At 40.1% G+C, this 13,888-nt stretch overlaps 1 protein-coding gene across 3 annotated transcripts in view; it reads right to left on the bottom strand.

Moving 5' to 3' along the window:
* ATP6V1H (ATPase H+ transporting V1 subunit H) overlaps nt 1–13,888 on the bottom strand; it is a 114,844-nt gene that overhangs the window by 86,346 nt on the left and 14,610 nt on the right. For 2 of the 3 annotated variants that reach the window (XM_040487799.1, XM_040487797.1), the window contains exons 4-7: nt 13,412–13,501; nt 8,466–8,579; nt 7,680–7,784; nt 4,491–4,544 (exon numbers count right to left, since the gene is read on the bottom strand). In XM_040487799.1, the coding sequence (XP_040343733.1) occupies nt 4,491–4,544; nt 7,680–7,784; nt 8,466–8,579; nt 13,412–13,501 (363 nt within the window). The remainder of the gene's footprint in view (nt 1–4,490; nt 4,545–7,679; nt 7,785–8,465; nt 8,580–13,411; nt 13,502–13,888) is intronic. The other variant, XM_040487798.1, reaches the window with a different exon arrangement.

The raw sequence follows: 13,888 nt of genomic DNA, 5'->3' as shown, positions 1-13,888 counted from the left end.
TACGAGGACATGTGACATTTCAATTCTTTTAGCTGAACATTTAAAATCTGTGTATTTTACTCTGTGAAAGTTAAGACATAATTAAAAAAAAAAAGAAAGAAAGAAAAGAAAAAAGACGAAGGAAAGGAAAAGGGGAGAGGCTTTGCCTATCAAGAATTTTGCCAAATTATCTTTGGCAAATCACTTAAACTCTTCAAAACTGTTTTATCGCCAATAAAGGGAAATATCAGCCCTAACAAATTAAAAGGAAAACATCTGCTACTCAAATCTGAACTCACATCAGTTCTGCAAGGCGCGAAACAATGGTAAGGTATATTTTTATTACCTCATATGCAGGAACTAAAATACAGAAGGGCAAAAATCCTCTTGAAGTTGGCTTACGCAAAAAGATCTTCTAGTCAATACTCATAAAATACCTAGATTAAATTAATGCCCAAACTGAGATAATTTAGTCTTAGACTTAAGTTTTACCAAAAAAAACACAATTCACTATTAATTTACAAATTTCTCAACCTCCTTCAAGCATTGCTTTCAACCTAATTTGCTTAGTCCCCCAATGAGATTCCTTACTATGCAGAAAAATCATTATGAACTTGAGAAAATACTACTTTATAAATTACTGCTTTGTATACAGCTTCCAAGAACACATCTAGCGTACAAGTTTAGATTACTTATTGTTATAATCATTGCTATGCTTTGACAATGATTTGTACAAGGAAGTCTTGTACTGAAATGCCTTACCACAAATTTTCTTTTGTACTGCCAGAATATACCTCCGGATAATCCTTCCAAAAATACGATCAGAGAAACAAAACGCACAGATTCTTATCTTCCCTCCTTAACGTTCATTCTGTGCATACATTTTAAGGGTCCCCAGTGTGTAGTAAGATGTATTAATTTGGGGGCAGGAAGATAAAAGGCAATCGAACAATGAAAATCCTCCAAGATCCGCTTCAGGTCAAACTTACACAGACATCCTTTGTGAATTACTTTGGGTCCTCACAGACCTCACGACTCACCAGCTAGAGCAGACCGCAGTTAAATAAGAGGCCCAAACTGTATGGATTCGTGACACGGGAATTCCTGACTCATTTCAGCTACTCGGGGATACTCCTGATGTGCTCAACAACGAAGCGGTGAAGACCTAAACCGAGTACTCTACCTCTTGCGGAAGACTGAAAAGTGTCACATGGGCACAGCGTTAAATTACAAGAGTAAAACGAATTTCATATTAACGAGGACATTAGAACCACCACCGAAGACAATTTAAGAAATCTTGCCAAAAGCCGAAAAAAAAAACCCCTAAATTTCGTTTCTCTCATTGTCAAATGTTATGAATATGTGTTAAAACATGCATGAATCTTGAAAACATTACACTAAGTGAAAGAAGCCAGTCACAGACAACCACGGGCTGTACGCTCTAATTTTATGAAACGGCCAGAAGAGGAAGAGAGAGGCAGAAAGTAGACTGGTGTTTGCTAGAGGGTGGGAGCAAGGAACAGGAATGAAGAATGACTATTAACGTGTACACGGTTTCTTTCTGAGGGGTTGAAATGTTATAAAATTAGATTGTGGTAATGGCTGCACAACTCTGTAAATATACTAAAACCTTCTGAACTGCGCAGATGGGTGGATTTTATGGTATGTGATATATACTTCGATAAAAAAGTTAACAAACTAAATAAAATTGAAAATTTACTTTCTTACTCGCGCTTGCCGCATTTCCGAGTGCTCGAGAGCCACACGGTGGCTCCCACAATGGCCAGTTCCATCATCATGGAGAGTTCGGGTGGACAGAATGGATCCAGAACGTTAAAAGGCAAGATGAAATAAGGAATAAGGAGAACACATCAACTTCCTGCAGTTACTTACTCCCATCGGTGAAACAATGTTCATCTAGCAATAACTAATGCTAAACTGGATCTACAACAAAACGGCCAGAGATCAGAACCAAATGAGAAGTCACCCTGCTCCCTCACACACGGGTGCAAGTGAAGGCAGACAGAGGGAAAAGAAAACGAGCAAACAAACACGAAATTCCCAGATTCCTTCTAAGTCTTGCCGTTCGTGACAGATCACAGTATGTGCCTTTTTATCAGGACATCAGCACCAACCAACTTCCATGGCTTGTGTGGCTCCCTCAGAAGGACAGAAGACTGAGTACTCACTTTCAAGAGCCAGTAAAGAACGAAACAGTTTAAGGAGGTGAGTGTGTAAGATCTGATGTTGGTTAACATCTTCATATTTGGGCAAAAACAACATAATGCATTCTAAGGCAAGCCCACTTATGTGATGTCATTTAAACAAAAATGTTTGTAATAATCCACTTATAACTCAAGATGAGGCTTCCGTGGCCATTTTAAGAGAGAAGACTATTAGATCATTCGTAGTTCACATTTTGAAGTGTAAAACTTGTGTTTTATACTGCCATCAAGTGGCAATATCATATAATGCAATTTCCCAAACCTTTTCTATGCTCAGAAAACCTAAAGGGATTTTAAGATATACCACCCATATTTTTACAAGTCTGAGCAGGCTCTGCAACGTGGAGAATGCCCCCAGACCCAATTCCCCTTCCACTGCCTCAAAAGGAGTTCCCTTGGCAAGCAATTCCTTTCTTCGGGGTTTTTGTCACTCATTAGCCGAATGACTTTGGGCAAGACGGTGCTGCCATTCCGCGCAGCCTCACTGTTCACATCTATACAGTGTGGCTTACGGTAAGACCTACATCCGAGAGGGAGCGTGAATATCAAAGAGATGTAAATGCCCAGTGAGCAAAGCAGTACTGAACACATAGTAAGAGCTCAATAAACATTAGTTACCAACCCAGATTCCCCTATTAAAATGCAAGTAGCAGACGAAAGGCTAACACCTTATGCTCAACTTAGTAAAGTCTGCCTTCCAAGCTGATAGCCATCTGAAAAAGTAGGAACTTTCAGGAAGAGACAGCAAGTGTGCTCAAGTTTGAAGGGTATGAACGGGAAAAAGGTCAAAATCAAAGGCCTTCTTTTCCTCACTCACAATTACCCGATGCTAATTCTGTTAGGGAGGGATGGAGAGGCGTCTACCAGGTAAACCACTTTGACTAATATGCTGCCAACTGAATTAAATAGTTCTTTTCCCCCAATACACTGGACAGAAAAGAACAAAATGAGAATGCATGTCACCGGAGCTTGCAACTCATTGTGTAAGCTTTAATAAGTTACAAACACATTAACAAGCAAGTAAGTTTGTAAGATACATGATTCTGAAAACACCTTTAAAAAAACTTACCAGTAAGTCTAACACATGAATTAAATAACTTTTCAAAAGTTCAAACTGGTAGAAATTCAAGTCATAAAGACTCTCAATTTAAACATGCGCGTATGGCGGAATATCTGGACTTCTAACCTAGCACCTGCTTAGCCCACTCTGACCACAAGATTGCTCACCTTGTTCTGATTCCATTTCAGAAGGCTAACAGCTATTTTCTGGCCTAACATGCTACTTGGCAAATCCTTCAACCCATGCCCCAAGAGAAGCCCTGCTCTTGGCTTTGAAAATGGGTTCCACGACCATCTACAGTCTCAGGGCACACAAACACATCCCATGCAGATTATGGGCGTATTGGTAATCAGTAGGAACATTAGATGGCTTCCACAGAGCTTCATTTAGGTACTATAGGCAGGTTGTAGACACTGCCCTCTAAAGACTTTTTCCAACTCCCCAGATATATTTCCAACAAATGAAGACAGACGCACCTCACCTACATTTCTAAGTTTCTTTTTCCCTTTGTCTCAACCGGCTCTACTCAGGCCGGCCCTTACTTGTCCAAACTCATTGCCTGTTCTTGAGCTATTCTGAGTACAACAAAGATAAGCTGTTCCCAAGTGGGGAAGATAATTCTAATCAAGAAGGAAACTTGGGGAGACGGGATTCATTTCAACCTCTAACCTTTTGGCTCTACAAAAATGTGGGGAGAGTTTGGCCAAAAAAAACAAGGGGGCGGGTGGGGTTCTGGCCACCATGTAGCCCTACATAAAGCCTTGAGAAACACAGTGCAAGTAACGAGTTTCAAAGCCATCACTGAACTGTTTTCCACTGCTTGACATACTGTTCACGTATCCGTTAGACAGATATTGGAGATGTTATCAGACAACTGAAGCTCGACGTCAGCAACTTTACAATTATTCACTCCAGTTGTGGATCTGAATTCAGACTCTTGCTTTCATTCTCGGGTCTGAGATGAAGTGACCCGAAAAGAAGAGCAACAAGGAAGAACAAGTCTCCAGTCTCCCAAGAGACCATATATATTTATAAATGGTGTGCGTGTGCCTATGTACACACACACATACGATTTTTACAATGCTACTACCCTAACCGGAGGCGATATCAAAATCCACAGATGTACATTTGCGGAGCTAGAAAACATCGTTAAAATTTTAAATGACTCAAAATAACTTATGTTCATGGTGTTAGGAGGCCAGTGAATTAAGAAGGAATATACTTACATCACTTGAAGAGACTGTTCCTGTTTCAACAGCGACACCGCTACCACGCAGTTTCTATTACGAAATAAATAACTTATTACTTAGTTTTGTTTTTAATTTTTATCTGAATTTATCAGCTTACAAAAGGGAGCTAAGCAAATTTCATAATTCTTTTTTCTTAACCCTACTTAATGGAATATCATCAGCTAATAAAAAGCATGGGGGCGACATGAAATACTCTAAATATTACACTCTCCCAGATAACTTAATAATTAAAAAAGGAACAATAATAAACTGAATACTAAGCTCCAGCTAAATTTCATTAAGTGAAGCTGGTGCAAATTTCCAAGTCTCAGGATTTACTTATTGAACTGATTTTCAAGTAAGATGATTGTCTTAAGCTGAACTACCTAAACTCTTTTCTGTGGCAATGCTTTCAAAACAGGTGCCTAATTAATGGGAAGATACTACACAGAACTTAAAATTAGATTATCCATAGCAATGCTAGTAAGTTTATAATGACAATCAGAAATTCACACGTTACATAATGTCTAAATGACTTACAGAAATGACTAAAGGAAAGGTAGAAAGTCAAAGGCTAAATGTGCAAGAGAAAAGTGGTAATGAATTTCTGAAAGGATATTTTTATTGTTTTATTCAAACTAATTTTATTTATTATGTACTAAATGCCAGGCATGAAGCCCTCCAACCTATATACGATGCTTAAACTACCAAAAAAGAAAAAGTTCCTACATGTCACTATGAAGTCAACCAAAAACCCAAACTTGCAACTATTTTGGACTTTTGAAAATGTATTTCTATTAAAATTATGAAACTGTGGTCCTTTTTATGAGAGAGAAAACACTAACGATGGTAGAAAAGAAGAGACCTTCCAGATACAGTGCCATCACATGACATTTAAGCAAAGTAGCAAACAGAATCCCAAATAATCCTGTTTCATTCTTTAAACAAGAAGTCGGTAATTGGACCCTGATAGAAGGCTGTGGAAGAAGTGTCTGCCCGTGGCAAGAAAGACAATGCAGTTCAGATCCTAGCAGAAGGAGTGACCAGACTCTGAGAAGCAAAGCCAGACGGGGCCTGGCACTCTGAAGAGTCACCTCGTAGCAGGACGTGCAAAGCAGAAACGCGATACCATAACCAAAGAAAGCCAAAGACTAGGTGATAAAAAAGAATGCACCAGAAAGATAAAGAAAAGCATTCATCTAATACCAAGAAGCTTAGTTCTAATGAAAACTGTTCTAGACACTGAAATATTTTGCTTCCACTAGCGATGATAAGGATATTTCCTGGACACAGTTATAACCGTAATCATTCCAGAAGCGACAAATCATCTGCGAGGCATGGTATAAATGTTATTCTTGCGAGGAAAAATCTAGCATGAAGCAACCCAAAATGTTAGTGGCAAACTGCAGTATACATTCTTCCTACCAATTTTCATTTTATGAATCCAGTTACAATAGAGCCTCACTATCATCACCATAAAGCTAACGCTAAAACAAATAAAGTTTGTTCAAAGGAAGGACTAATTTCAAAAAAGAAAAAAAAAAAGGGAGGGGAGAGGGGAAGCTTAAGCGTTCGGATCCCAAATGCCATACGCTTAGAAATTTGAAATCTCATCCTTGCACACCTATTTTTCGTGTTCCCTATTTTTCGTGTTCTAAGTGTGTTTTTTAAATACCTCACAAATTCAGTAAAACCTGCCAATCTGTGGCTCTTAGAAAAAATACTTTTAAAAATTAAGCCAAAAAGACTTAAAATTTATGCTACTGATATAAAAAATACTTAATCGTGTTCAAGACACTCCAAAATATCCCTGTCCAAACATAAAAGGCAATTAATTAGAGTTCCCCAAAAAGGCAAACAACGATAAGACAAAAAATAAACCCAAGGAAAATGTCATCGTGTCTCTCTCTTATGCCTCAAATTAGAATCTATTAAAATGTCACCTGAAATCTGAATTACAACTTTCCAAAACTTTATTTCAAATAGACCTTTATTTGTAACACAGACAAAACACTACTGTGTTTATTTCTAACGCAGACAATACACTACCAGTATTACTTTCCTGGTCCCATTCCTCACGGGAGCCATCCCCACGCCAAAATCTTGTTCTCTTCTACCCTTTCTTCCCCACAGTACTCCTCCCCCACCCACCTTCGCTTCACCCCTCTTCTGCGAACCATTCCCAGTCTCCCTCTTATCACTGCTATCAGTCACTGAAGCCTAAAGGAAAGAACCACTGAGCCACCATAACTGTCTTATCTTTTGCGTGTTCTAGGGAACCATGACGACAAAAACAGAAAACCTTTCATTTTTCCCGTCATTCAACCAGCAAGCTGTTTTCCTCCGTGGGGAAGTAGAGCTAGAAAGGTCTGAAAGCAACCAAGATGGCCACAAGCAGGCTTCACATCTAACCTCAGGCCCAAATGTTCAATCCCACGATGATACGGTGCATCTGGGAAGGTGCCACAGTAACGGTTACCTCGCAGCTAGACCCGGCAGCTCCAGGCTTACCCGGGGGCCGCCTGGCAGCCTTGTATGGACTCTTGGGCAAGACTAGAATAACTGGATGGACCCCTGATCTGCAACGGGTTGTCTGCAGTTTAAAAGTCCCTGGCGGCACCCGGCGCCATTCTGTTTATTGGTGTAACTGGTCGACAGCTTGCCCTGACCCTGTGACCAGAAGGACATAAACGATCCCAGCTACAGACTAATGAAGAGCTCTCCCCAAATCCAAGATTTCCCGCACAAATCTCGGAGGTTTGGGGTCCCACGGCAGACGTGGGAGCTGCACCTGAAGTCTTTTAGCCTCGGGGCCTGCACCCCACCTCCTGCTACACTGTTTCTTTCCACTTCCTGCAAGCCTTACGTGAGTCCCCCCTCTGGAGCCGTGCAAGTCCTTTCCGGTCCCCCGCCTGTGTGATGGTGGTTAGCCCCCAGGAAGGAAGATCCTCCTCATCCACTGAAAAGCATGAATGGAAAACCCCAAGTGGCAGAAAAGACAGAAAAGTTTGAGCTGAAGGTGGTCAAAGAAAGAAAAAGTGAAGCATACTACCATACCTAAGAGTAGTTCAAAATGGCATTATTTGAATATAACTTTTTTTTTATTTACCATTTATACAATTACCATAAGAATCTGTATATGGGCGTCACATTCCTTTCAAAGATACTAGAAAAAGTGTCTTTTACCTGTGAACTCAGCTGAGTTTTTATCCAATTGAAATAATAATTTAAGTCACTGCCTTCCATCAGTTCTTTCCCCCAAGCTGCTAACTTTGCGATAATTCTTGCTGCCTGAAAAATAAGAAATGTACTTGAATGCCATGTTGATTCTAAAAATCACATCATATACCTTAAAAAGTAGGACTCTTATAACCATTCTGCTGCAAGATTTTTTTTTAAATACCCAACTCCTCCAAAACAAGTTTGTATTTCACTTGTGAAAATATACTTTGGGGGGCACCTCAGTGACTCAGTCAGTTGAGGGTCCAGCTCTTGATTTCAGATCAGGTCACGATCCCAGGGTCGTGGGATCAAGCCCCTCGTCACGCTCCATACTGAGCGTGGAGCCTGCTTAAGATATTAAAAAATAATAATAATAAAAAAAATAAAGATATTCTCTCTCTCTCTCTCAAAAATAAACATTAAAAAAACAACTAAACAAAATTTAATTTCTATAGCAAAATGTGGTTAATCCTGTCACAGACAATCAAAAGCTCTTTGCACGTGCAATTACCAAAGGCTTTCATGCTCATGAGCTCAACAAATACTCTATGAAACTTTAACTGTCTCAGAGCAATCCCATCTCCTCTGTCTTCCCGATACCCCCAGATTACTAAACATCAATGGAAACACTGCTTTGAAAAATTAACATCACAGCCATTACTCCTCGGGGGAACTGGAAGGTTACTAAGTCATAAACAGCCCAAGAGTGTTTCTTCCCCAGATCAGAAATTTAATCAATTCAAAATTTACCATATGAACAGTAAAGAGATCCTGGCGGTTCAGCATCGGTAGAAAGTAGGACCAGGCGGTGTTCTTGCTGCGCTTAGCATAGTCAAAGAAAATGCTGACCCGCTGGTGATTTTCCTGAAACAAGAAAAGAAATGATATCACTCATCAGAATGCATCTCTCTATTGTGCACTGTTTCTCAACTTTTCGTTCTGGGTCCCATCAGTGTGTCTTCTTCTGCCAGTTGCTATTACGGGTCGGGGGTGGTGACGGGGCAGGCATAGATACTTCAAAATACCTTTAATTATCATGATTAGCTTTAAGTCAAGCGAGCCAAGCTAGCAGACCGCACCCATGCGGGGAAAAGCAATTTAAGTTACACTTCTGAGCCTGCACCTCTGACCTGCGCTTCCCAATGTTGTCTCCACACCAATAAAATCGGGTTACTCCTGACAATCACAACAGAAAAGCAGGGCGGATAAAGACAGCAAAACACAGCATGGAACACTAGGCAGATAGACAGGATCTGAGGAAGTACTAATTCTTAGTTCACATCATGCAAACGCTACCTCTCACCTAAGTTTTCTGTACATTTCACTGGCTGAAATATACTTTCTGATTCACTAAATGAATATGGTTGCCAAGTAGCAATATTTGGTAAAATCACAAAAAAACATAAACAATTTTCAGATCATTTAGTTCTTTTTAAACACATTGGCTTAAATTTTGGTCTGTGCTTACAGTTACCTACCTATTTGGGGAGCAGACTAACATCTCCTTAAGTAATGAGTCATCACAGTTTGGAATAACAATTGCAAGGTATGGTAATGATTTTATCAAGGGATTCAAAATTTGCAGAAGTCATCATTTACTCCATTAGTGGATTATTTCTCAAGTTAAAACAGTAATTATCATTGGCACACAAATAAACCAAGGACCCTACATACAGAAAGAAGAGACACTATTTTTTACATTTTAAGTAAGTTTAAAACCCATCTCCCTTGACTACTCCTTTGTGGTTTCAATTCCTGCTTAAAAATGCATCTTCCATTCATCACTGTTCCAGGTACTCAAGTCACAAACCTTTAAGAGAATATGGGAAAAGCCCTTCTTCTCAAAGGCATTTAACAATTCCTGTTGATAGCTGAACACAGAAAACAACGTCATCTTCAAAATTATGTGCCCAACACTAAACACATGAGGAAAAGCAAGCAATTCTGTCCGAAAGTATTCTACCCAGAAGTATTAAAGAATGAAATGACTGGTTAAAAACAGGATGACATTTATAATTACAGTATTTTTTAAACAGCACAAGTAGTCAAACGATAGGGGTCATGTGCAAATTTCTCAAGGTTACTAAAATTGTACCAATAAAACCAATTTATAAAATATGCTTAATCAATAGCCGAGGATAACGTCAGCTACCTAAGTCTCATCCCTCCACATACACTTCATAAAAACAGGCCAACAAGGAGAAGAAATAAAACTATACATCTGAAGGTGTTCAACTTTAGATCCATCTTGACTGGCAAAAATGTGAAAGTCTGACTATGCCCTCTGTTGGCAAGGCTGTAGAGACACAGGTGTTCCCGTACGTAGGTGGGACTGCAAAATGGAATTATACGGCAATATCTTTTTTTTTTTTAATTTTTTTAACGTTTATTTATTTTTGAGACAGAGAGAGACAGAGCTTGAACAGGGGAAGGGCAGAGAGAGAGGGAGACACAGAATCGGAAGCAGGCTCCAGGCTCCGGGCCATCATCCCAGAGCCCGACGCGGGGCTCGAACTCATGGACCGTGAGATTGTGACCTGAGCCGAAGTCGGACGCCCAACCGACTGAGCCACCCAGGCGCCCCTATATGGCAATATCTTAACAAAACTACGTATGTAGTTCTCTTCTACCCAGCAATCCTATTTCTAGCCATTTACCATGAAGTACATTCCTGACCATCTGAAAATACATTTGCACAAGGTTATTCTGGGCCTCATTATTTCTAATTACAAAACGTTGGAACCACTTTTCGTCCAACATCTTAGCAAGGGTGCTCCCCCCAGCTCTGTGGTACCACCCAAGGACAATGAGAAGAAGAAGATACCATAAAGTTGGCCAAGAAAGACAAAGACCCAGTGAACAAATCTGAAGGCAAAGCCAAAAAGACGTGGTCCAAAGGCAAAGTTTGGGACATGCCCAATAACCTTGTCTCGTTTGACACATGACAGACCCCAAACAACTTCCCAACTATAAAGGTTATAAACCCTAGTTGTTAGCTGAGACTGAAAGTCGTGGCTCCCCGGCCAGAGAAGTCCTTCAAGGGCTCCTTATAGAGGACTTCTTAACTGGTTTCAAAACAGAGCCCAAGTAATTTACACCAGAAACACCAGAGTCAGGGATGTCCCAGCTGCTGGTGAAGATTCATGAGGAGGCCCAAACCAATGGACATTTTGAAAAGTAAAACTTTAGGGGCGCCTGAGTGGCTCGGTCAGTTGAGCCACTCAATGATGATTCTCGATCAAAAATGATTCTCGATTTTGGCTCAGGTCACCATCCCAGGGATGTGGGATCAAGCTGTGCATCGGGCTCCACACTGAGAGTGGAGTCTGCTTGGGATTATCTTTCTCTCCCTCTGCCCCCTCCCCTGCTCACTTGCTCTCTTTCTTAAAAAAAATAAAAATGAAAAAAATAATAAAAACTTTATTAAACCAAAATAAATATGTATATGAGCCAACCTCAATGTCCATCACATCAGAGACTATTAAGTAAACCACGGTACATCCACTAAAAGAGTCCTTCGTTGCGGGGCACCTGGCTGGCCGTCAGCGTGTGACGCTTGGTCTTGGGGTTGGAAATTTGAGCCCCACACACTGGGTGTGGAGATTACTTAAAAATAAAATCTTAAAAGAAAAAACAAAACAAAACAGTACTCTGTTGCTATCAAAAGAGAATATGGGAAATATCTATGAACTGACATGGAATGATTTCTGGCATATTCTGTTAGGTGAGACGAGCAAAATACAAGAGATTATATTTACTACATGTTTTCTGTAAGAAAGAGACACAAATATGGGGCGCCTGGGTGGCTCAGTCATTAAGCGTCCGAATTCTGCTCAGGCCACGACCTTAACAGTTCCTGGGTTTGAGCCCCGCGTCAGGCTCTGTGCAGACAGCTCGGAGCCTGGAGCCTGCTTCGGATTCTGTGTCTCCCTCTCTCTCTCTGCCCCTCCGCTGCTCATGCTCTATCTCTTGAAAATAAACATTTGAAAAAAAAAAAAAAGAAAGAGAAGGAAAAAAAAAAAAACGCATTACATGTATCTGACTATTTCTGCAAGGGGAGAAAAGAACCAGGAAGGATAAAACCAGAAATCTATGATACTGGTTACCTAAGAAAAGATAGGTGGGAATGCAGGGATGGGGAGTTAGGGTTTCGTGACATTTCTCTGATTGTATCTTTTCTATATAGTTTTGACTTCTGGAAGCATGTTGGTGTTTTACATAATCAAAAATAATAAAAATCAACAAGAATGAGAAAAAGATAAGTAGAATACCCAAAAACACAAGTGAATCTAACTGTATTTCAAGAAAAATAATATATTCTGAATACAATACTCTGACTACATATTCTCGGCTTAAAGAAAAAGTACTGCAAACAAATACTGAACTCTAGTTAAAGGGCTCATTTTTCACAGTTGTATGGGTCAGCAATTCTGAAACTCCTTTCCTTGTGCTATAGGGCGGAACAGACAAGTAAATACACAAAGGATAAGAAGGGCTCACGATCTCACTGTCACAGAAGAGAGTTACGAACATGGGAAGGGCAGACTCGAATGAACTCTGGTGTTGAGCTGAAATCAAACTGGAGATAGTGTGAACTCCTGGTTTCTAATTTACAGATATATGTATAAAAGAGGATATCTGTGTGTGCACGCATGTGTGTGTTGTATATACGTATACACATATAAATAAAAGCAAAGTCTGCACGCGAACTCAAGCCTGCTCATTCTAGGTGCAATCCTATCCTGTAAGCAGGATAACCAAGGCAGACCACATCATTCCTCATTTTTCTTAACTTTATGGAAGAAAAAAGCGCTGAGAGAGACCGAAGTCATTCTCAGACAGGCCTGCATCAGCCCAGGCTGGACACGGATCCTTACCCGCATTATAAAATCACTACATTCCTATAAATGAGGGTCCTAGGTAGACAACACCATTCTTCTGAACTTTTGTACCTTCACTAACAATTCGTACAGCGCCTGGCACATAGCAGGCCATCAGTAAGTGCTTCAGAACAGACAGAACAACGCTCCACACAAGCAACCACACTGGCACCGTTCCTCAAGTCCCGAAGAAGTGGTCAGGCACCGGATTTAGCGGCCCAGGTGGCCTTTCTCAAAAAGAACTGCTCTGCACACCAACAATTTCAATCTAGACTATACTCTGGTGGAACATACAAAACTATGAATAAGGGAGGCTCCTCTGTGTTCGGGGACAGTAAAACAGTAAATAGGAACTTTACGCAACTGGAAAAGTCTCAGATGATAAGCAAAATGTTCTCCAAAGAGACAGGATCTTTGAGAGGAAGCACCTTGCCCACATTCAGCACTGAACCCCTAGCGCTTGGCACCGGCCTGGGGGACGGCAGGGGCACCGAAATCTGCTGAATGACTGAAAGAGAAGCAGCCACATTGCCTGGAAGGACACAGAGCACCCAGAGAGCCTCAAATGATTTACCCAATGTCACTGGTGTTGAACAAAGAACTCCGAGGTATTATGAAAAAAATACAAATTAATTACTGGACATCCTGAAAAACAACAAAAAGAGCCTGTGTGGAGGCATTCCCATCTTTAACACTACTAGCAATTCCAACTCAGAAGAAATCCACGGTATAAGTGACACCGTACAAAAATGTTGTTACCGCGCAGGATATAAAACAACGAAGTCACCAAATGGATTAAATAAAGAATATACCTACCTGCAGCATATCATCCACCATAGTTAGTATATACTGAACTGTCTGTTCTTTGGAGATGTGAGTCATCAAATTTATAAATGTTTTAGCACACTGGAAAAAAAATGAAAGTAATGTGAACTCTCATTTTCAACTACAAACACAACATTTTAATGGAATTTCAGTAAAATATTTCTCTTGCACAAATTATAACACAAATGCTATTAACTAAAAGATTTCAATTATAGAATATGCACATGCTTTACAAATATTGTGATGAAGTAGGGGAGGAACGTACTATGACTTGCATCAGAGTTTTGATCATTTTTAGTGATAAATTTCCAAACGTTTACTACTTTTAAATAGACCTAGCAACGATAACTCTTGATTGCCCATCACATAAACATGAAGCTATGAAGACAACCAAAAATTATCATTGATTTTGGCTTTTATTTTTGTTTTGTTTTTGCATTTACTGGGAAGCAGAAGACGCCAGTGACA

Source organism: Herpailurus yagouaroundi, unplaced genomic scaffold (genome assembly GCF_014898765.1).
Source record: "Herpailurus yagouaroundi ecotype Mexico unplaced genomic scaffold, PumYag 165, whole genome shotgun sequence".
Classification (NCBI taxonomy): Eukaryota; Metazoa; Chordata; class Mammalia; order Carnivora; family Felidae; genus Herpailurus; species Herpailurus yagouaroundi.
This window is presented reverse-complemented; position numbering and strand designations above follow the sequence as displayed.